This window comes from Patagioenas fasciata, chromosome 5 (assembly GCF_037038585.1).
Source record: "Patagioenas fasciata isolate bPatFas1 chromosome 5, bPatFas1.hap1, whole genome shotgun sequence".
Lineage (NCBI taxonomy): Eukaryota > Metazoa > Chordata > Aves > Columbiformes > Columbidae > Patagioenas > Patagioenas fasciata.
Genome location: NC_092524.1, coordinates 55,879,233 through 55,901,648, shown reverse-complemented (window position 1 = coordinate 55,901,648; position 22,416 = coordinate 55,879,233). Strand labels below are relative to the sequence as shown.

Below are 22,416 nucleotides of genomic sequence, written 5' to 3'. Positions count from 1 at the left end.
TATCTTCTTCTTTCTTAAAGTATTCTGTACCCACCAGACAACACACCAGGCACTAGTGGGGAGAATGTCACCTTCCTGTCACCTCAGGAAAAATTTTTCGTTCCGATAACACAAACAATCAAGCTACATAGGATAATTTAAAAATGAAATGGCATTCTTAGTTGACAGAAGCAAAATGTGATGTTTTCATATCTTATTAAGATATTGGATATTAATTTCCTTCTACTCAAATGCAAACATGAAAGTTCCTGTCACTAATGGAGTAATATTTTATTTTTAAAAATGTACTTTGGAAACTATCTCCATTATCTACAAGTAAAGCCAAAAATGAGACTATCGGCTTTTTCCTTGCCAAAGCAGATTTACCATTCAGCATCTGAAATAAGAAGTTTTATTCAACTATCTATACTGTAGTCACTGACTATAAGGTATCCATGATATATATGTTACCTAGTTGAATATTACTTATAGGTGCATGCTGAAAATGGCTCATGTAAAAAGCACAAGGGTAATTTAGGTAATTTGGCTCCAGCTGGTATTCAGGCCTGCGTGTATCTGCCTGGGTAGGTATACTTCAGATCTTTGTATGGAGCATTTTCCTCCCACAGTCATTCTTGCAAACATACTTTTCTCATATCATGAATACCAAATAAAAGGTAAAGGAATGGCCCTCAAAAGAAACCATTCATTTTTAGTTAAATGAATACTTAATGAATCTACTTAAGAGGTACTTGCCCCAGGATATTTCTAGAACTATCTGTGAACAGAAACCCATAAAACTAAAATATTAAGTGTTAAACTTTTAATGGAATGGGATAAAGCTTTCTTCCTGTTTCAGGGTGCAATAAAATCCCGGTGGCAAAGCGTGGAGCACATGGCTGCTGACGGTGCAGGGTGGCAGACACCTGAACACACTGCCTACGCTAACAAAGTACAACACACCCATAGCCAGAAACTCTTCCCCTAATGGCTCTGTTTGGAAAGGCAGAGTGAACACAGAGTCCTTGGGCTTTGTGACCCACCAGTTCAGCTTAAACACATTTGGGTATTTCCAGTGCTTGTCTTGGTGAAGATGCTGGGCCATGTCCGAAGGAGCGCAACTGTGATGAGCAGCAAAAGTTTCTATGTTACTTTGGGGGAGGGTGGGGTGGTGAGGGATGTTTTATGTTGTTTTATAATGCAGAGCTTTAATTTAGAATAGTAATAGAAGTACTTAATTAAATTTCATTCGTTAAGCATCTTCATGCTCACAAGAAGGTGACAAATATGGTCACTTGATGCAGACAGAGGTAAGGAAACATCGAGCATGAGAGCTCATCTCTTGCCTCGGACACTGCTCTTTCCCATGCTTCTCCTCTAGAATATGAGTATAAGCCACCCACAGAGTGATTCGGAGTTTGCTGGAAAAGGAGGCAGAGAAGTTCAAGAGAAACACCTGCAGAGAGGATCCCACCAGCGGCAGTGGCAGGCTGGGGATTGCCAGGTGTCTGCAGCATGTGCAGGTGTGCTCTGGGACACGAGCGCCAGGGCCATTGCCACATACCCTGATCAGCAGTAGTTTAACCAGAAGGAAAATGTAAAGTGGAGACAAATATATTTTAGCCATTTTTTTTCATTCAGGATGATCAAAAAGCAGAGTTTGCTAATTCCGTAGAATTACCAATAAATAACTATAAGTTAAAAACCAACCTCAGCTTAATCAGCTCCACAGAACTGTGCCACTAATGTTTCTCACCTGCTCCAAATCTGCAGCTCTCCCACAATCAAGGAAGCACAAATGTTTCCTCAGCTACCTCGGCATGCTCAGCACCTTCTTTCTGTGCCATTCTCTGCTTGTTCAAATCTCTGCTCATTTTCTCACCTCTCTCACCCTGTCCTGTTTTCATTGACATGAGATTATGTTTGCTCTTTTTTCTTCAGTCTTCATCTTGGATTTCATTTTAATTCATTTACTGACCTTTTCCCTTCTCCTAATGGTTTTCTTATTGAATGTGCAACACCACAAGAGACCCGTGTTTATGAGAGGTGCCCCTCAGGGTTTTCCAGGCTTGCTCTTATTTCCCACAATGAAGTTCTGTATTTTTGAGACCAGCCCTAGTCCCTGGAAATCAGTGAAAAGCTGATGACTGATTCCAGAGGGACAGGACTGATCACTGAAATCAGTGAGTTTTAGGAGCAAACTTTTTACAGCTCAAGCTGCTTCAATAGCAATCCCCCTTGTGCATGTGAAGATGCAATCCAAACCACAGTCAGTAAACAATTAATTGACCTGTTTTTTAAGAGACTATGTCAGAGTTAATGGGCAATGTACTTAGGCAGCTTGAGGCAGAATTGAGGTCTCATATTTTTAATGCTTCATATATTTATAGGTATTGAACTCTGAAGAAAAATTGTGATCATCATCATTGTACATTCCTGCCAAAAACACAAGTCATAGAATTTCACTGCACCAACCTCAGATAAAGCACATCAGAGAAGTGTAAAGGGTTAATTATCCTCACATTTAAAATATACTCTGTATTTACAATCTGGATTTCACTTAAGCCCCTCACTACAAGTTCTCTAAACGTCTCTTTTCAACTGCATAAACCTCTGCTCATTTCTCTCAATATAAGTACTTAGAGAGTGTGACCAGACTTTGAAAGCCACAAATTCTGTGAATTTCATAATATTTTGTGAGACACTTCAATATTTCTTCCATTTGCCTTTTCTTTTTAAACTATGAATAGAGCCTTCTTTCTGCAACCAGTCTCCAAAGGTCACCTTACAATGTTTTGCTATTTCCCGTATTAAGCAGCAATGTTTTTCAGCTGACATTCCAACTTCAAGTCATGCATATGAGCATGATATGAGCTTGCTTCAGACTACAGTGAGAGGGCTGCAAACAAGACTGCTGTATAATTGCTGAGAAAAATAACATCCATTGTCAAAAAGGGCACTTCATCAAACAAAATTTAGCTGCATGAATACGAGTGTCTTCAAATATTTGGTTCATGCTAAAAATATAGCACATTTATTAAAAATATATATTTATAAACATTGGTATGAACAGACACAGATGTTAAGCAAATGAGAAAGGAAAAATAACCATGTAATGTATTTCTCCCAACATTTTATCAGGTTTAGGCAGACCTTGCTCAATGGAATTGTTTTTTCATGATTGCACCATATGTTCGTTCTAAATAAAAAGCTTGTCAGATTCAATGTAAGTAAAAGCAAAAACCATGAGAAAAAAATCGTTTGACCTAACAGACACGTGATCTGTGCTATGAAGCTATCTTGGAGTTCAATCTCTGCGAGTATACAGTATACATTTCTAATTATATATAGTGTACAGTTTCTTTCTGGTTTTGTTTTTGTTTTGTTTCCTTTGAATTGTGTTAAAACAACATATCCCTGGTGGATTTCTTCAAAGCTACAATTTACATAATTGCAGTCATTTTCCCCCAAACCGAAAACCAAACTGAAAGGAAGAGGGCAGGACAGAAGAGTTAAGCTTGTTACTGTGTGAAGAAGTCTTGTTAAATTAGTTGTGCTTCAGCCTTCGCTGCCTGCAGGCAGTGCTTTTATGATGTGTTAATATAATACAGAGTCAATTCTGATTAAACAACTTGTCAATAGTTAGCAATGTTTGTCGTCACTCTTAATGGCTGTTTTATCTGGTCTATTTGCATGCCTCTCAGTTCACAACGTTGTGTAAATATACACAAAAATGATCACAATGAGGTTCAGAATTGTCCCAATAATTCCAAGCATCGCCAAGATGGTTTCTTCTTTGCTTTCCTTTTCTTGACTGCCTTTATCTTCTTCATTTCCACTAGTGATTACCATCTTGGTGGCCAGTTTCTTTATCGTCCCCTTCAGGATAACCTAGATTTAGGCAGAAAAACATCAAAATGGGTTGTTAGTTTGAGTTTCCAAGCTCATATTAACAGTGGACCCAACTGCAGAACTTTTGCCCCAAATGTGTTATATTAAGGGTTCGCTTTAAAAGGATTAATATTTTTACTAGCTAGTTAGTAAATGCTTAATTAAAATGATAGTTCAGCTAGCCTGTAGATTACTTATAACCCTCAATAACACTCTCTGCTTTTGTATCAGCAATCATTCATAACGCATATAATTCATCAGCAATGTCATTATAAACTTGATTAGAAATGTACCATTGAGGTGACGCCTACTGGAATCAGTGGGGACTTCATCTGTTCTGGGACCTCTGGAGACCACCTTGTCAAGTTGCAGAGACACTAGTTTTATACATCGGTGCCAAGAAGCAAGTGGACGAGAGAAATAAAACTGGGAAGATCTTGTTTCTTTTTAATAGGAAAAAACAGCACAGACAAAGACATTTTGTCTCCTGACGAGAAGGAAGATAGCAGTGACTTCCAATAAATAATTCAAAATAAAAGCAAAACCAAAATAACATCCATCTTGGCTTTTATTTTCCTCATTCTTAATGTACGATGAAAAGTTACTTGCAGTGCAGTGAGCTGAAATGTATTGATCTGCCTGCAGGGAGGATACAGCCATTTCCCAAGCAGCTCCAGCCCCTGAACTGCTTAAAAGAAAAGATTATTCAAGTGCAGGACTAACCCTGACTCCCAGCACTGCTGGAGCCACAGACAAAGAAGCTTACTTGGTCTTCCAGCCAGCCGCTGAGACCTGGGTAAACATTTGATTGTTCAAATTAGAAATGGATAAATTCCATCTATCTGTGTTTATCTAATGCTGCAAATTCTAATCTCATGAACAAACCAGAGCGCCCCAGAAAACTGAAAAAATTTGGCTGATGTCCCAGTGCAAACTGTTCTGCCAACAGCTGGGTTCAGACGATGCCGTGCTGTTGTCTCCCAAGCCGTAAACCATATCTCGTGGTGTTTCTGCTGCAGTAAGCGGTGGTAGGGTGCAGCAAAAAGTGCACCCCAACAGCTCCTGCCTATAAGAGGGGTTTGGTTGGAGGAGAAAGGGGACACAGGCACTTCCCTCATTCCTCCCTCCACTAACCCATGAAGCAAAACCACTAGATCCCATGCAGAATGTATGTTCGGGGTGGTGAGGGCTCCCCAAGAACAGGCCACCATCTGCATGGGCACACAGGTGTCACCAGCGGAGAGCTCTGACCTGCAGCTCCACTGAGCTCCTGGGCTGCACAGCCACAGAGCAGCAACCAGAGCACCAAAAGGCTGGAAAGGAGTGGGAGAGGTGAGGAAATCCTGCGATGGAGGAACTGAAAGGAAAAACAGAGAATCCAGACAAAACAAACTGTATTTTGTCACATCTGCAAGTTGTTCATATATAGGATAAGTATCTGCTGGCAACTTCCTAGAATGGGTGTCATGGTTGAATCCCAGCAGGTACAAGTGATTAGTGGTGAATAAGGCAGAAGCGGGGGCCTGCGGAGGTGCCACTGGCCTTTATACTTATGCTTGCGTTAGCATTTGTGTGTTTTGCCTTAGCGTCACCAAGTGATTCAGAGGAAAACAAGAACAAGGCAGTCAGTAACCTGAAGGTACACACAGCAGGTGCAAGTCAGCAGAAGCAAGGGCAGCCAGGCAGAGGGGAACTGCATCAGATTTTAGACCATGTTCATCCAGCAGGTCTTCGGGTAACTTCCCCCACGACAGCAAAGCTTCAGAGGCACCAAGCACCTCCCAGGGACACTGGCTCCTGTTGCCCTCTCCTCCAGGTTTCCTTCCAGCCCTCAGAAACTCCCTGATCCCCCCAGTTCCTCCAGCCACAGCCACCTACGGCTCTTTTCTGCACAATCTGCCTCTCCTAGCGGCTGAAGGTCTTTGTCATATTCTCCCCCAGCTGGTGTCCAGAGGAGGGCTTGGTTTCATGTGGTGGGTGCCCTTCCTATCTTATCAATTGCCACCATGCAGTCAGTGTTAGCTTAACGAGAAAATTGGTTCTGGGAAGTCACAGGAGAATTCCTACCAAAGCCATTTACATTAACCTCACAGCCCAAGCATATCCACTCCATGTGGCATCGGACCACAAACCCATATCCCAAGCTATGACATACAGCCGTTACTTCACTCACAAAGCCATGAGTCATTTGGATATCATGTTCTTTTCCCCTTCAGTAACTGAGAGTTTTTCCCTCTGGCCAAATGTTTGCATTTCACTGTTTATTTGAAAAATCAAGTGGGAACACAAATACGATCTGATAAAATCTGAGGCCTGGAATGCAAGGATTTGAGGGGAGGGTGAAGTCTTTGCTGGCTGGTTCCCACAAAAGCCAAGCACTCTTGATTCAGCACTCTGGCTCCCCCAGCATTATGGCCATACCCAAGCATCTTATGGATAGCCCTTCTGGCTCTGAAAAAAGCTGGAGATGGTACAATAGGTCTCTCTGTATCCCATGGTTTGGGAAGAGTTTCCCATTCACATCAACCTAAAGCCACACAGAGCAGCACAGAGCCCCAGCTGAGGTGGGTTTGCCCATGCACTGTATCCACCAACATTCTTGAGTATGGTGACTCTGCACCACAGGTGCTAGGCAATCCTGTTTCTAGGATTAATGTGATCAGAGGCAGCATGGGGGCTTCTGAACCCTTCTTACGAGCATCTCTAGTCTTTTCTTAATAAAATCAAACTGTGCAGCATGAAGTTAGTGTCAAAATCTTTCCTACAGGGCATTGGAGATCCTAAAATTAACATAAATGTAAAAAGTAGCTAAATCATTCACAAAAGAAAAAAAATAACTAAAGCTATTAGATATAAAGACAAAGCCACTGGCTTAGGGAATCCTTGAGCTGTGAATTTTTTGGAAGCGAAAAAAGTATTCTAGGGAAGAGCTACCACATCCTTGCTTTGTAACTGAAGTCTTTCCCAGGCACCCATTGCTGGTCACTGTGAGAGGGGTGGTTCCCAGGCTGCATGATCTGTGATCTGAGGTTGTACAATCACTTTTTTCTTCTTTGCAAGTTTTAGTTATTAGCGAGGAGATACTGAGCGGTTTGAGATCCAAACTCTGCCAACACATCTCAGGTTGCCAGATTATTTCTATCCCACTGAGGAGCCTTAACTGAGGTAGAAGGTCCCCAGTGTGATGCAGCAAAATATGCACAGAGACGCTGGTGACTGGGGTAATGATGAGCATGAAAGAACAACAAGGAGGCAACAGCAGTTAAGAGTTTATACATGGGCTGATGCAAAGTGTGATTTGTTGGAGGCCATCTCTGTTGCTCCAGCCATGCCTATGTGCTGTATTCGGCTCACACTATGATGCAGCCTGGGACTGAACGAACTGCACCCTTTTTTGGTTGAAATTACACCCAAAGGTGTGCTCCGTGAGCATTTCAATAAAAGAAATTTCAGTCCATGGGAGCAGGAGTCCAGACAAAAGCTATGAGAGAGACAGGGCGCAATGGGCTTGATATTAAGAGCCCTTTAACATTCAAACAGGACATGATCAGGACAAAACACAATTATATTAGTACTTTGCCAAATATAGCACTGTTGATATCAGGGTGAGTGTTAACTTCGAACTGTGAGGAGACCAGAATCAAAATTACTTCTCCACTTTTAAGGACTGACCTTGGGAGAAAAGGAGCACTCGCCTAATGGCAGACTCGAGCCTTTAACCTTCACAGATCTCATGCTTAGAGCGGTATTTTGGCTGGCTGGAGTTTGTGGGTGGTTTTTGCTACTGGGAAAATATTTGCTGTCAGTTTTAGTATAATTACACCAATTAAGAAAACAGAAAAGTCTTCTGGCTTTCTGGGTACCTTTTTTCAGCCTTTATTATTCTCCTCTGGAAATTGATTTCCTTTATTTGACATTGTTTCATAATTTTAAGACCCTTATGACACATTGCTCCTTTTATATATATCTGGTGGGACTTCATACTTGTCAGAAACACTACTTCTCCTTACCCAAAACTGCTGATGGAAATGCTGAGATAAGAGGGCTAGAGAGCACTAGATTTACCAGTTGTTTAATAACTATACTTATTCAATTACTACTTCATTAGGAAAGCACTTTCCTGCTACTTCAAAATTAATGTTTCCTACTTCATTTTGCAAGATTCATCATGAAGCTAACATCAGCCTTTTGAAAAGATATATATTCCAAAAAGCTATCAATGGAAATATATGTATTCCGTGTATTTTGCATTGCATAGGGGAGAAAAGTACAGTTCAGTGGTTAGAATGCTCTTGCACTATTTATCTCGTAGCACTACTGCTGACTCCTGATATATCTATGGGAAATTCACTTAGTCTCTCTCCGCCTCAGTTTCTCATCTGTGGGATTCTTTGAAGGACTGCCCAGACTATTTCAGAAAATGATCCCTAATAGAAGTGAGGCCTCACAAATACTTTAAAAAGGGGGAGCTGTTAACATGAAAAAATTCAAATCCAGCAGTGCCATAAAATACACCCATTACCATGTCCCCAAATCTGTGGGACCTATTGCACATCACTGTCATTGCAAACAGTCCAGTGAACTAGGTGAAGCATTTCTAGCAAGATGAAATAAGCCTTACTCATCCCTTCATTCTCAGTGGGAGTAGTGACTGAGCTACATGTGATGGTTTAATGGCAGGGCTTTGCAAAAGACAGCAGAAAGTGTACCTCTGTGAATTTACTAGACTATGTTTGTCACATCGAAGATACAAAGCACAACCCTCTCAAAGTACCTGCCATGACATATCTGTCAGCTTTTGAATATGTTGGTACCTTGACTTGGTCTTTAAAAAGTTTTGTAATCTAAAATAATTTCTCTTCTAAGCCATTATTTATGAGGTCCCTAAGGAGGCTGGAGTGGAGGATGCAGCCAGCAGAAGCAGAAGGAGAGTTCCTGGGAAGTCAGAGGAGAGGAGGATGGTCCAGGCTCTGCTGGGGCCCTCAGTGCTCGTCCCAATCAGCCCCAGCTGTCCTGTATTATCTGGTACTTAGAAAAACAACAACAAAAACTTCTGAAAAGCTCCCAGGGTCAGATGCTCAGTTAGTACAAAGCAGCCTTCCTCTCCTGAGTTCAGCTGAGCTACCTCTGTTTACTCCGGTTGAGGATCTGACTCCTTATTCAATCTAGCATGAATATCAGTGAGCACAAATTTTCTATTCTTAATCCATAATCACAGACAATCACCAGCCAAATTGTTTTGATATTTAAACTTGTTTACAGTCCCCAGGCTATTAGTTGTGATGACACATTAAGAGATAAGAGAGCTTTAATTTTCTGAGGATAGTTCCACCCCCTGGGTATAAGAAACACACCGTAGAAACTTGTTTTGATTAGCAAACTGAAGAGTGCAACAGAAATCGTACAAAGCAGAGTTTGAGTTCAGGGGCTGCTGGAACTGATACCTTCCCTTATCTCACAAAGAAGTGCTAGAATTCCCAAGCAGGGAGGAGAGAGTCCTTAAGGATTTAACCACACTTGAACATCACAACCAAGCAGAGTTTTGTTCCTTTACTCCTGACAAGTTCTTTTAACCTCATTTTCTTCAAGGGCAGACTTGTGAAAGCTGGGTGCTCAGCTCAAGTCCTGCACAGCCCCAGGCAAGGTGCTGAGCAGGGCAGTGAAGTGGGTACCACAACTGCTGCCAGTGGCTTGTAGGAGGAAGGCAAAATTTTCGAACATGTTTGTGCTTGTTAGCAGTCCTCATTCTAGGGATTACGTTGGCATATTCTCACTTCTGTGATGATTTTGTATCCACTTACCATCCTAGTGCTAAATTGACTGGAGAAGTCCTTTCCTAAACTCCACTAATAAAATGCGCTGTCAGCTATCAGTTGAGGCCCTGCTCAGAGAAACACTGGTGGGTGTAGGGACATATATTTATATTTAGAGTTGTACTTCATGGAACTTAAAGGCACTATGTAAGTGCAAGATAAGGCCAGAAGAATCTCTGGAGCCATGAGAAGCTTCACTAAAAGCTCATTCAGACACAGCAGTTTGCACAGGCTGTGTGCAGTACATATGACAAGCTGATTAATCAAAATGACATGAGCAGAAACTCATGGTAGAAATCAGAACACCTGAGAAAGGCAGACCTGCCATAAGAGAAGGGAGAGGGGAGACAAGGAAAGGTGCCCAGGGAGTGGAGTTTCATTAGAAAAACAAGATCAGAAAGAGCATGAACGTAAGCCAGGTTCAATAACACTCCCCAGCAGCGAGACGGGTGCCTGAAGCCATGAGACGTCTCAGCGGAGAGAGGACACAAGCACTTACGTAGTCCTCAAGCAGGAAAGTAAATGCACGTCAGGCTGCTGCTGTGCTGGAGGGTTTTAGTCAGTGGGAAATACACGCTATTTATAGCACCACAGCCAGGATATTTCCCAAGGTCTCAGCAATGTGAGACCTCCTCTAGAATAAAGGGAAGCACTCAGCAGCAAAGAGGCTATTCTGAGAGGGCAGAATTCAAATCAGTAATGCACTACAGGGCTCATCCTGGCCTCCACCATGAGTGATCCAGTTTGTTCTGGCAGCTGTTTTTGCCTCCCCCTGGCTGCTCAGTACTTAAAAGGGGTAAAGGACTTGCAGCCAGTTTTACAGTTTAACTTTCTCCTCATTTATGTCTCTGGGACCATGCACAACCCTGAAATGCTCAGGATACCTATATTATCAAGAGACCAAATATTTTGAAAACAAGTATCTCTATCTTAGAAACAAAGTTGTGATCTGTAGCAGAATAATGATCCTTAAATACCAGGCTGTTGTTAATACTGCAGACTTTCCTTCACCTGCCTTTGTGCAGACTGTGCTACCCGTAAACTCCCAAACAGCTTTTGGCTCCTCCACCTACAGCCAGGTATCCCATACCAGGATTCATGAGGCTTCATGAGTCCTAGTTTGTGAAAGAAACCAACTTGACTGAAATGACAGTAAGCCACCCTTTACCTATAGCCCTCTCTCCTTTGTTATGAGATGCACTATGAAGAATGAGTTGTTATTGATCAAAACTAACAGTCTATTTAAAACACAACTAGAAGTGATTTTTATAATTAAAAGTCCAAATTTTACACATCCAAAGAGAATTAATTTTCTCACTGGGCCCAAACAGTGGTGAAATTCCACTACAATTCTGGTTGCTTTAGTCTGTCATATTCTGTGTTCAAAATCCATTTTCCTGATACAAAGCACTGTGCTTGATTGCTTGGTGCTAATTCAGAAGCAGAAGCGTTTGATTCTCAGGTGGTGCTGGGGCACACATTTACCATTTTCCTCCTTTTAAGTACTTCATATTTCTTTTCAGGCCTTTTAAATCAAAAGAGTATTTCCTCCCTCCCATTCTTCTGACATTAACTCCTGATACCCTCTCTGTCAACAAGAAGAGAGGAAAAATTACATGGTCCTTGTTTATTTTGTTCACGTGAATCCCTCTGCAATGTTATTTGAACCTGCTACTGCATTCCTCATTGTGTAATTTGGGAAATAGTGAGAAAATTGCTTTTATTCTGCAGGCCACCTAAAATGCTGTAAGTCTCTCACCGTATCCTGGTAGTCATCCATTTTCAAGACTGAAAAATCCTGGTCTGTCTAGTTGATCGTCATACAGAAGCCATTCCATGTTTCTGGTTATCTTTCTTATCCTTCTCTGTCTTTTCTAGTTACATGAGGGAGTTTTGGGGCAACAAAGGACAAAATTCTTCTGGGCTTCTGGTATTAACGTGGAGCCTGTGTGCTACATCCTATGAAGATGTATTGTCCTTATTCCAAAGAGTTTGTAACTTACACAGTTTGTAGAAGAGACACTTTTCATTCAAAGAAGAAAAAAAAGAAAGGCGAACGTCTCTCCCTCCCACACCCCAGAAATTATGAGAGAATAAAGATTTGAAGTCAGAGTTCTCTCTCTTAGTCCTTTGCCCATCTTTCCTGAGCTTAAAAAGCAGAACAACAAAAAAACCTACAGTGAGCACACCTGGATGCTGGTATATTCAGTTAAAAATAGCCCTGATGAAAGCCATAAAATTTGCATTTTTGCCCAGATAAAAGTAGCATTAACACATTAGCTGACCTAGCCATATGAAAGAATGAGATGTTAAAGTATCTCTTTCCCGATTTTCTATTTCAAGGACATCTCCAGGGTTCTCTTTTAGGATCAAAAATACATTGAAGCCCTGTAAAGGAAAAAACACAATACCCAAGTCTCAGTGAAAGACAGGTCTCCGTCATCTGCCAGAAGGCACACAACCTCTGTCATAAGCAATTTGAAGGTCTGCCCTCACCACTGCACGTTGGAATGGAAACTGAGCTGCTTCAGAAGAGATTCAAGAAGTATTAAGAGATAGAAAAGAGATACAAACTCGTATTTATTTTTTACTATGTAATGTCTCTAAATTTGGCCAAGGACAGAAGATAATCTGACCTATAATGGATCTACCTTTACCTCAGAATTGACCTCTCCTTACAAAACAAACATGCATCAGAAGAGCATCAAGAAGCCTGAGGGATATAACACTAGAGCTTCTCTAGAAAAGAGCCATGAGTTTGTGGGTAAAACAGCAATCTAGAGCCTTTCACTTCCAATTATATTCCAGTAATTAATTACAGATACATTAAGGAACACTGCAAATAGTTCTAGCCAACTGACACTTCGTGATTTAGAAAAGTTGTGTTCAGGTTTTTTATAGCTTAAAAAAAAATATTTTAGTTGAAATTATGCGTGCCAGCCATTTGTCTCAGGGTTAGTATTTTCTGGGAAAAACGCAGTTTTGCTGTTTACAGGAATAATGCTTGGAAACTAACCATTGTTTTATCCGTATAGAAAGCTGTCAACTTCTTCTGTTAAATACTCAAGTATATTCACTGCACTGAAAATTATGTTGTAGCTGAGATGACCTGATATAAGTGCTGAAGAAAGTCTTGTGCATCTGAGAATGTGTTTGGTTTTAAGTGATCAGTTTTATAAAAGAAATTTCTTCAGTTGTAATTTTTTTCTTCCTGTTTGATTACTTTCTCAGCTAAAAGCATCTTTGCAGAACTTCAGTAGGTTGAGATGACAGTTGTCAAAATGAAAATTTGAATAGCAAAAGGTTTTCAGTTTGGTTTTCAGAAAAAGAATTCTTTGTTTATTTTTTTCTGTAATTGATTTGCAAAGACCAGCCAAAAATGCCACAATTAAAGGTGATCCAGGATTAATTCAGCCTCCTTCTCTTCATGTGTCTTCAGGTAGGTTTTAGGCTACGTACTATTCTGTCCACCAAATTCCAGCTTCAGTCAGAGAACAGTGCATTTGTCATAGAAGAGGAAAGAAAAACACTTTTTCTTGTAGGATTCTTCAATTTTTTAATTTTTTTTCCAGAATTTAAAAAGTGGCAAGAAAGTCCGAGAAGAGGAGCATCAGTCTTTTGTCTGCAGGCGTGAGATGTTGCCCTGAGGAACGGGACAAGTCATTCACACCACGCTTGTCAAAGCTGGTCCCTCATTCTGTATTTCTGGGAGTCTGCCTTGGGCCTGGGGGTTTGAATGTCTGAAAGTGGTGAGTACTGGCCATTGCAGGGGAAGCCAGTGGGAGCTGCAGTGCGTGCTGCCAGGTACTCTCAAAACAATTACATCAGGCATACACAATTATGACTACTTGTAATCTTACTCTTTTTTGCCGTAGGTTACCAGCTGTACTATGAAGTCGTGATACCCAGAATTGCTATTCAGGTGCTGCAAATGGAGATAAGTCAGTGTCTGCACATGGCAAGGACCTGCATGGTGGAACACCCTGGAATGCCCCGCTGGGAAGTGATTTTGCCTTCGCAGCAGAGTCTGAGCTATGCATTGAACAGTGAAAAGAAAATCAAGTATTGAACTCACAAACTGTGTCATCTATTATGCGCACCAAGCGAGACTCAGTTCCTGGGCAAAAATAGTCTGTGACTGATGCACCTGTGCAAGGTGGCAAATTAATGGAGTAGAGACAATTTTACTTGCAACATTTCTTAGCTTCAAGTGCTGAGCTGTGCAACCTTGATAATGTTCTTTTCACATGCTGTTTTGTGTGTAATTATTACCTATATCAGCCCAAATTTAAAAATACAGTACTTCCCTATTGAATGCCTCTTTTAGTACACAGTTGCAGCTGACTCTTAAAGGTGCCAATAACCTGCAATTCCTGCTGAAGGCTACTGGCACCATCACAGCAACACCATCCAAACTCTGAAAGTTTCAGAGCTTCTTTCAAAACCCTGGGATGAGCCCTCCAAAATGGAGGCAGCCAAAAATCTCTTTCCACTTTCAAAATATTAGACTCGATGAGATAAAATAACAGATAATTTGAGGAAGGAGCTAGTTTCTAAAATAAAGTTATCAAAGTAGGATAACACTCCAGGCAACCAGCTCCCACACCTTTTATCATCATCATTAGTCATTTATATTGCAGCAGCATGCAGCATCCCCTGCTGACGTCTGGGCTAGAAACCAGCCACAGACAGTGAGAAGGACACCCAGCCCAAGCAACTTACAAAATTACAACAGTATGAAGTATGTGAAGGTGAGGGGGGAAGGACAGAAGGTTGAAGTGAGTTGCTGGAGGTCTATTTGCACAAACCTGGCACAGCCAGGAGAGCCAGGCCCTCGATCCACAGGAGCAGCTGTCCCTTTGACTTGTGCTCAGAGCAAGCATGGCACGGGGGAGAGGTGGCGGGTCGAGTTGCACCAGCCCCACGCTCCCAAGGAAACAAACTGGCTGTGTAGAGACACAGCTGGGAAACACGAGAGCGAGGTAACACATCTTCTCTACAGGACTCAGGGTAGAGCCCTGTGGAACAGCAGAGAAGTGATATTTGGGAGTGAAAAGGTCACAATTAACTCATCAAGTGCTCGGGCAAGACCATCGGGATGGGCAGTGAAGAAAGGTGTATGGGAAGAGCTGGATTTCCTAAGCCCCCTGCACCGGCACGCTGCTATAACTAGTGCTTGCTGTTGGGAGTTGTGGATATCACAGTCACAGAACAGTTGAGGTTGGAAGGGACCTCTGGAGGTCACCTTGTCCAAACCCCCTGCTCAAGAAAGGCCACCTACAGCCAGCTGCCCAGGACCATGTCCAGATAGCTTTTCAATACCTTCAGGAATGGACACTCTACAACCTCTCTGTGCAGCCTGTTCTACCACTCAGTCGCACTCACAGTTACATGTTTCCTGCTTTTCAGAGGTTTTCCATTTTTCACCTTGCATCTGGAGCAATGCCCTTTAGATTCACTTTTTAGAATCATAGAATCATAGAATCATTTCAGTTGGAAGAGACCCTCAGGATCATTGAGTCCAACCATAACGTAACTCTAGCACTAAACCATGTCCCTAAGAACTTTGTCTAAATGTCTTTTAAATACCTCCAGGGATGGTGACTCCACCACTTCCCTGGGCAGCCTGTTCCAATGCCTGACAATCCTCTCAGTGAAGAAGTTTTTCCTAATATCCAATCTAAACCTACTCTGGTGCAACTTGAGGCCATTTCCCCTTGTCCTATCTCTTGCTACTTGGGAGAACAACACTCTCCATGCTGCAACCTCCTTTCAGGTAGCTGTAGACAGCGATAAGGTCTCCCCTCAGCCTCCTTTTCTCCAGGCTGAACAGCCCCAGTTCCCTCAGCCACTCATCATCACACTTGTGCTCCAGACCCCTCACCAGCTTTGTCACCCTCCTCTGAACTATGTCCAGCACCTCAATGTCCTTCGTATGAAGAGGGGCCCAAAACCGAACACAGTATTCAAGGTGGGGCCTCACCAGTGCCAAGTACAATGGCATGATCACTCCTCTAGTCCTGCTGGCCACACTATTCCTGATACAAGCCAGGATGCTGTTGGTCTTTTTGGCCACCTGAGCACACTGCTGGCTCACGTTCAGCTGGCTGTCAGTCAACACCCTCAGATCCCTTTCCACCAGGCAGCTTTCCAGCCACTCTTCCTCGAGCCTGTAGCGCTGCCTGGGGTTGTTGTGACCCAAGTGCAGGACCCTACAGCTTATCCCTATTCTCTTTAAAAAGATACAAATAATGTTGTAGCTATAGATCTGGAGAGATTATTTGCATAAGTCTTCCAACTCTGTACAGTGTACCTAACAACCTGTGTTGTTTCTCTGTCTGCAGTGGGTACTGTACTATATAAGGAACATATTTTGAAAGCTAATGTAATGCAACATACACATCATGTTGCCTCAAGGTCATGCTAAATTGTGTCTGTTTATATGATGCATCTTGACATACTGTAATGTAGTGCCAGCAATTTAAAACAATGCCAATATAAAATATGAAGAAGACCAAGAACATAGCCACAGAAACTGAAAATATTTTACAGATTTCTTATATTAAGACTATTCAGTAGCACACTGGTCATTCTTCTTAAGGATTTAGGGACAGGAATGTATATTTTGCTACACTTTTCTTCAATGAACACCAAGAAAAATTCCGTCCACAAAACCTTGAGTAAAACTACTGTTAAAAGAAAAGCTAATCTGGATTTATGTCCCCAGAACAGAGGCAAATTTAACTCTGATTTTTTCTAAAACATAAAATGGATTCTTAAAAAATATTGCTTGCAATAAAGAGGCTGCTAATAATAAATAAAATATTCATAGTGTCTGAATTATGCAAAATTGGTCATTGGAAATGACTGTAAGTCCCAGGGTCCTAATAACACATAGGGAGAGCACCAAGTCCCACCGAAATGGTGTGAGAAGTAAATCAATAACAACATACCTAGAAACAATAGGTTCATAATGTTTCATTCAACTTAATTTTCAAAACAAATTGTTTATCTATTAAGATCACAGAGACCTGTTTTCTATTCTAGCAGCAGCCACAGCATCCCTATAGGGCTGATGTTTTCTCAGTTCAGATATTTTTCTCACGTTTGTTAAGTATCCATTTGGCTCTACTCATATTTTTAAGGCCAAATGGTTCTCTAGGGAGATATTTATTTGTTTCTTCCCTTTTCATGCTGTAAGGTAGCATCAGGGAGTGCTGCGGTGAGGTGACTGGTAGAAACAAGCATATCAGTAACAAAAAAACTTGTGATCACAGACCATCTAAACCCACAGAAGATGGTAGCCTTGCAACGCAACAATATTCTTCAGGCTCTAGTGACAGAAAAATCTTTCTTCATGAAGCAAAACTGGGAAATGAGCACTTTTTTTTTTTTTTCTTTTCCCCGGTGTCCCTCCTTGGAGTCTCTAGAGCTATAGATCAATTGCTGGTGTTTAGTGACCTCCTGCCCAAGAGTGTAGGGCCTTCTATGATTAATAGAAGAAATATTCAGATATTGCCTGTTCATGACTTAAGGAAATTCTAATAGATATTAAAAAAAAATGAAGATCCTGCACGAGTGGCATTTCTGAGATAAAAATAAAAAAATAAAAAAATAAAGATGCAAAAGACACTTGGGCCAAACTTCTCCAGAGGCCATCTGAGGGCGAATTCAAAAGTCTGAACTAAATATTACTTAACTTGGAAATTCTGACCAGAATCATTCGTACACTAAGAAAACTTCTGGATTTACTTTACTATGTAGTAAGGAAATGCAGGGCTGCTTGATAGGTAAAACTCAATGCTGGTTCTAATTCTGGACTGAGAAATGTTACCTTCTAGAGAATACTCACAGACACTGGTAAACATAATTAACCTATTCAGTGACATCACAACATTCCTAGATATTATTATTTCAAAAAATGTAAATTAAACAGGCAGTTGTACTGATTAATGTTAGATGTGAAAGGAATAAGACTACATGATTGAAAAATTGAATGTGCAAAGTGCTTTAGAATACAGCATCACTCTATCACCCATCCAGAAAACCAGAGGCAGAGGTGCTCACTGAAACTCCAGAGAAACCAACTCTTTTTCTTGGTTTCCAGATCAGTACCCTACTCTTTACACCACATTGTCTCTCTGGATCATCTGGTTTAAACTGATGCAGCTCAGCTTCAGTTTATACCAGTTGAAGTCTTGCAGCGTAAGCTTTTTAACAAGTCACTTTGCAGCACCAATAATTTAATTCAGCTTAACAGAAATATAGAAATAGAAACAGTAAAATGTCTTTTGACCTTTGCTGTTGGCTACAATCAAAACTGTGCAAAAAAAAAAGAGCAGAGAGAAAATGTAGGACATACGCTCAAGATGATGAAAAAAATGTTTGGGCATGTAACACAGTACATTGACGAAAACATTCAGGAACAATTCATCCTGCTGAAAATATTGTTCCCAAGAGGTTTCAAGGGTCAGTGTCATCTTCTATTCTGCACCGCACAAGTGCCAGCCACAGAAGACCCACCCACAGGCCCTACACTCTTGGGCAGGAGGTCACTAAACACCAGCAATTGATCTATGGCTCTAAACACTCCAAGGAGGGACACCGAAAAAAAAAAAAAAATTGCACATTCCCTTTTTTTGCTACTATATATATTATTTTGCTAAAGAAGAAGATTGATAAAGCACTAATAATGACACTGTCCTGTCAATTCAGTGTTAATCAATGCCAATGATATATGAAAATAAATCAACACAACACAGAAAAACATCCTTAAACTAAATTTCTTTCTGTTTCCTCCTGATACAGAAGCAGCGTTCCAAAGATTTCCATTTGCTTGAAGTAATTTTTCTCCAAAGACTTCCCAGCTGGTTAATTGCATTCACAAAAGCCTATATAACTTAAAAATTCAAGGTAAGTTCTATTTTGCTTGTCCTGTCTGTCCTTAGCTTCTCCCAAACATCACTGACACAGTTAACGTATGTGACCTTTGTTCTCCCCTTAGGGTTGGCATTTTGTGGCACTCTCTACACCACTCTATTTTACGCTGAAGCTGGAAGCCATGTTGCGCAGGCCATGGGTCCAGCAAGGGCCATCCTTTTGTCACCCAGAGGCTTTTTTTGTTGAGTTTGGCATGGGCATTGCCTCAGTCTGACCACAGACCTGGCTCTGCATCTCCGGAAGCCTTTCAAGTTGCAGTCTGACATTTGAACCATACTTTTCAGTTCCTTAGATCTCTGGATGCCAAGCACACTCCAATAATTCACACAGAAACTCAGCACAGTGACTGGCGACTGAAATACAGCCAGCTCTTGAATGAAGCACAGGCAGTTACAAAGGAAAGAGCCATGCCAAATGGTCCAGAGGAGAGGAAGGGATGAAGACTTTTTTTCTGAAGAGAAAGTGTATGGCAAATTTATATAGGGAAATGTCTCATTCCATGAATCAAAAGATGTAACCTTTATTTGCCAAAAACTGAAGGGCCTAAAAGCTCATAACTCTACCTTAGTATAGCAATTATATTATCTTTCCTGTATTTTAAAAACCCAACACAAAAGTTTAATGTTTCTGACAGTACTTTTCAAATAGAAAGTGAGAGTTACAGTAGACAAACTCCAATTTAAAATCCCAGTGGGGCTGACAGCTGCGTTGAAGAAGAAAGCTTTTTCACAAGTGCAAGCTTGTGGGTTGACTTTAATAACGGACATTTTCCTTTCACAGATCCAATATTTATATTCTTTTTGTTATTTGAAAACCTGTCTGGGGACACTTAAATCTGCCTGCATCATAATTACACTCGTCCACATTTCATGCCTATAAGCAGACTAGGACCTATGGCAGCAGCCATAGGAAAACTGGACAATCTACTCTGCACGAGTTAGTAAGAAAGACTCCAGTTATTTTTCCAAAAGGATAATCTGTTTTATGGAGAAGAAGTTAATTCTGTGTCCTGGTTTTGTTAAAAACAAGACCAGTTCCCCTTTAGGGATTTTTCTTTCAGCTAAGTTCTAGGTGGCTATACTTTTCTGAGTTTTAGCCTGCATATTCTTCCTAGGATGCTGTACTCAGTGCTGATAAGAGACCAACGGAATGCTGAAGCAGCTCGTGTTTAGATTTATTACTATTGTAGCAAAGAAAAACTGATAAGTTTTCCCACGTTCCGTTGTGAGAGGGGTGTGTTTGAGGAGAGGTGGATGGAACAGGTAACTAGAACTGACCAACGGAAGTATTCCATCCCATAATCGTCATACCCCCTATATAAGACGGTGATCATGAGGGTCACTCTCTCTTCGACCATGGCTGACATCTAGAGAGGACCCTGCCTGTGATCTACAGGCCTCAGGCCCTGCATCCTGCAACCAGGTTCCAGTTTGCCATGAAGTCCTGCCCATGACTTCCGGGGGCCTGAGCTGCAGCTGCTGGAGCCACCAGCTCCGCGCACCCAGCTGCTGCTGCTGGAGTGACGCCAGCTCCACATCGAGCACTTGAGATTGGTTTTGTACATTTTGTATATATATTCTCTACTTAATAGTAGCATTAGTAAAACCCTTTAAAACTCTCCAACTTGAAGTCTAAGTCTCTCTTCCTTTCCTCTTATCTTTCCAATCATGTTTCCAATCTAAAGGAAAGGGGTGGCGGGAAATGAGGGGATAACAGGGAGCGTCTGCCACAGTTTATTGCTGCCTTGCCTTAAACCATGACGTTCTGTTAAATTTTCAGGAAGCTAAGGTTTGGCCAGGAGCATTTTTTGTCTTATTTCTGAAAGAAAAAATCCAGAGGACTCCTGAGTCTGTCTTCCCAAGCTCATGACTCTCTTTCTTCCAGTTGTTCTCAATTTCTCCTTCCTTTCTCCAGCCCTTTCTTCACTGGAGCTTGCTTGGAGTGTGCAAGCCAAAGCAGGAGCTGCTCACTGGCAGGGAATGGTTGCAGGTAGCTTGCAGAGCAAAGAAGCGTTGCTGCGGCTCACTGTGCTTGAAGTGAAAGAAAGACAGATGTAGGTTGGTAGAGTCCTTCCAAGAGAAAGCTTAGGGTTGTACAACTCATAGCTACATTCAAACCCTCACGAATAATCCAAGAATCAGGCTTTTTCTGGAAACCCACTGGCAGTGTTTTACTTTTAATAGCGCTGCGTCTTGGTCTACAAATGTCAAAGGCATATCCGTAGTGATGCGCTGCTGCAGGCTGGCCTTGGGAAACCCTTCATAAAAATCTGTCAGCGAGGCTGGGTAACTTCCCTCCTCTGACGAAGTCATCCGCTCTGGTCACAGCTACACTCTCTGCACTCTCCCTGGGGCTACAGTAAACATTACTGAGGAGGAAACCTGCATGGCTTACAAATGCACAGCACTTCACTGCATGTAAATATTTGCAAATTATTAAGGAATAAAATAGCTTTGTTACAGATACCTGCATATACACCATGCTCCACCAGCATGAGGACCATGCCACCCTCTGTACATTTCACATCCAGTTAAGAACAAACTCTTCCACAGCACACTTGCAATAACATTTTTGCTGTATGCTGCTGCCTGTTACAGGAAGGATGGCTGAATGGCCACAGCACCAGGTGGGAACTGGGGAGTCAGGACCTCTGGAGTCCTGGGTGCATCTCCGTGAGCATGGTGACACCCTTTTCAGGTGTGAAATTGGTCAGTGTGAACGTGTCTGGCTCTGAGAAGCTTCATCTCCATCCTCCCTGCTCATTAGCACTCTGTCTCCAGGTATCTGCTGCCAGGAGGACGCTGTGCAGAGCTACCAAACATTCACTGAAGCACCAGATTTCCATCTTGTCAAGCATGGTACAGGCTGCTTCTCCCTCACTGTTGCCAGGTGGTAATTGCTAACCAGGAAAACAAGGTTTTGCAAAAATGACTGCTCTTCATAGATGGCACATTTCCCTCTCTCAAGAGCCATAATCCCTCTGTCAGGACAAATCTCTGCTGCCTTCCTTCTGTTTTCTCATTCCTGACTTCTTGTAAATGCTAATTTGGGTTTTTTTTCTGTGTCATTCATTCTGCTGTCCAAACTGTAAACACTATAATGTTGCTAGTCATCTCATCAAAGGAAGATTTACAGATGTTTGGTCTTCATTATTTTATTATAAATTTACACTTCTTTTTGTTGTTGTTGGTTTTTAATACAGCATAGTAAACAAGGTATTCAAGACCTCCCAAACATGGGTTGTAAATCCTGTTCCAACTTGCAGTTATTTATAAGAGACATCACCTATATCTCTGCTGCAGTCATAGGACTGCTGCACACATATCCATGCCCAAGGCAGCTCCAACATAGCCAGGAGGGAGCAGAAATTTCCCAGAAAGTACAAGAGGCTTCCACTCGCATGAAGAGCAGCTACCTGCAACCACAGCCACAGTCCTGCTACCTCCATTAGACGCACCTCAAATCCCCTGCCCTACCATCTTCCCTCTGCATTTTGCTTAAACCAGCTAGATCAATGCGTGCTGGGTACATTCATACTGGCTGTTTAGTATGAGTGTAAACAAACACCCTAAATGGAGATATGCAGTAATTTTATGAGGAGGAAGAAGAAATCAGTTCCTTTCATTGTCGATCATTTTCACAGAGTTTTGTGGCTGACAAACAGGCTCTTTGAGTGATACTAAAGAAGACGTGTGCTAAATCTCTGAGACACCCAGTTGCAGAGCAGCTCTGATAATACCAGTGGATATCTGCATGCAGAGGCGTTGTGCAGACACAGAGATATGCCCTGAAC

At 41.7% G+C, this 22,416-nt stretch overlaps 1 protein-coding gene across 11 annotated transcripts in view; it reads right to left on the bottom strand.

Annotated features, from left to right (window-relative positions):
* Positions 1-2,331: 2,331 nt before the first annotated feature.
* TUNAR (transmembrane neural differentiation associated intracellular calcium regulator) overlaps positions 2,332-22,416 on the bottom strand; it is a 165,239-nt gene continuing 145,154 nt past the window's right edge. For 8 of the 11 annotated variants that reach the window (XM_071809613.1, XM_071809611.1, XM_071809617.1 and 5 more), the window contains one exon: positions 2,332-3,870. In XM_071809613.1, coding sequence (XP_071665714.1) covers positions 3,685-3,870 — 186 coding nt within the window. In that variant the 3' untranslated portion in view covers positions 2,332-3,684. Of the gene's footprint in view, positions 3,871-4,163; positions 4,491-22,416 lie in introns of those variants that run through there. The other 3 variants (XM_071809620.1, XR_011739428.1, XR_011739427.1) reach the window with 3 other exon arrangements.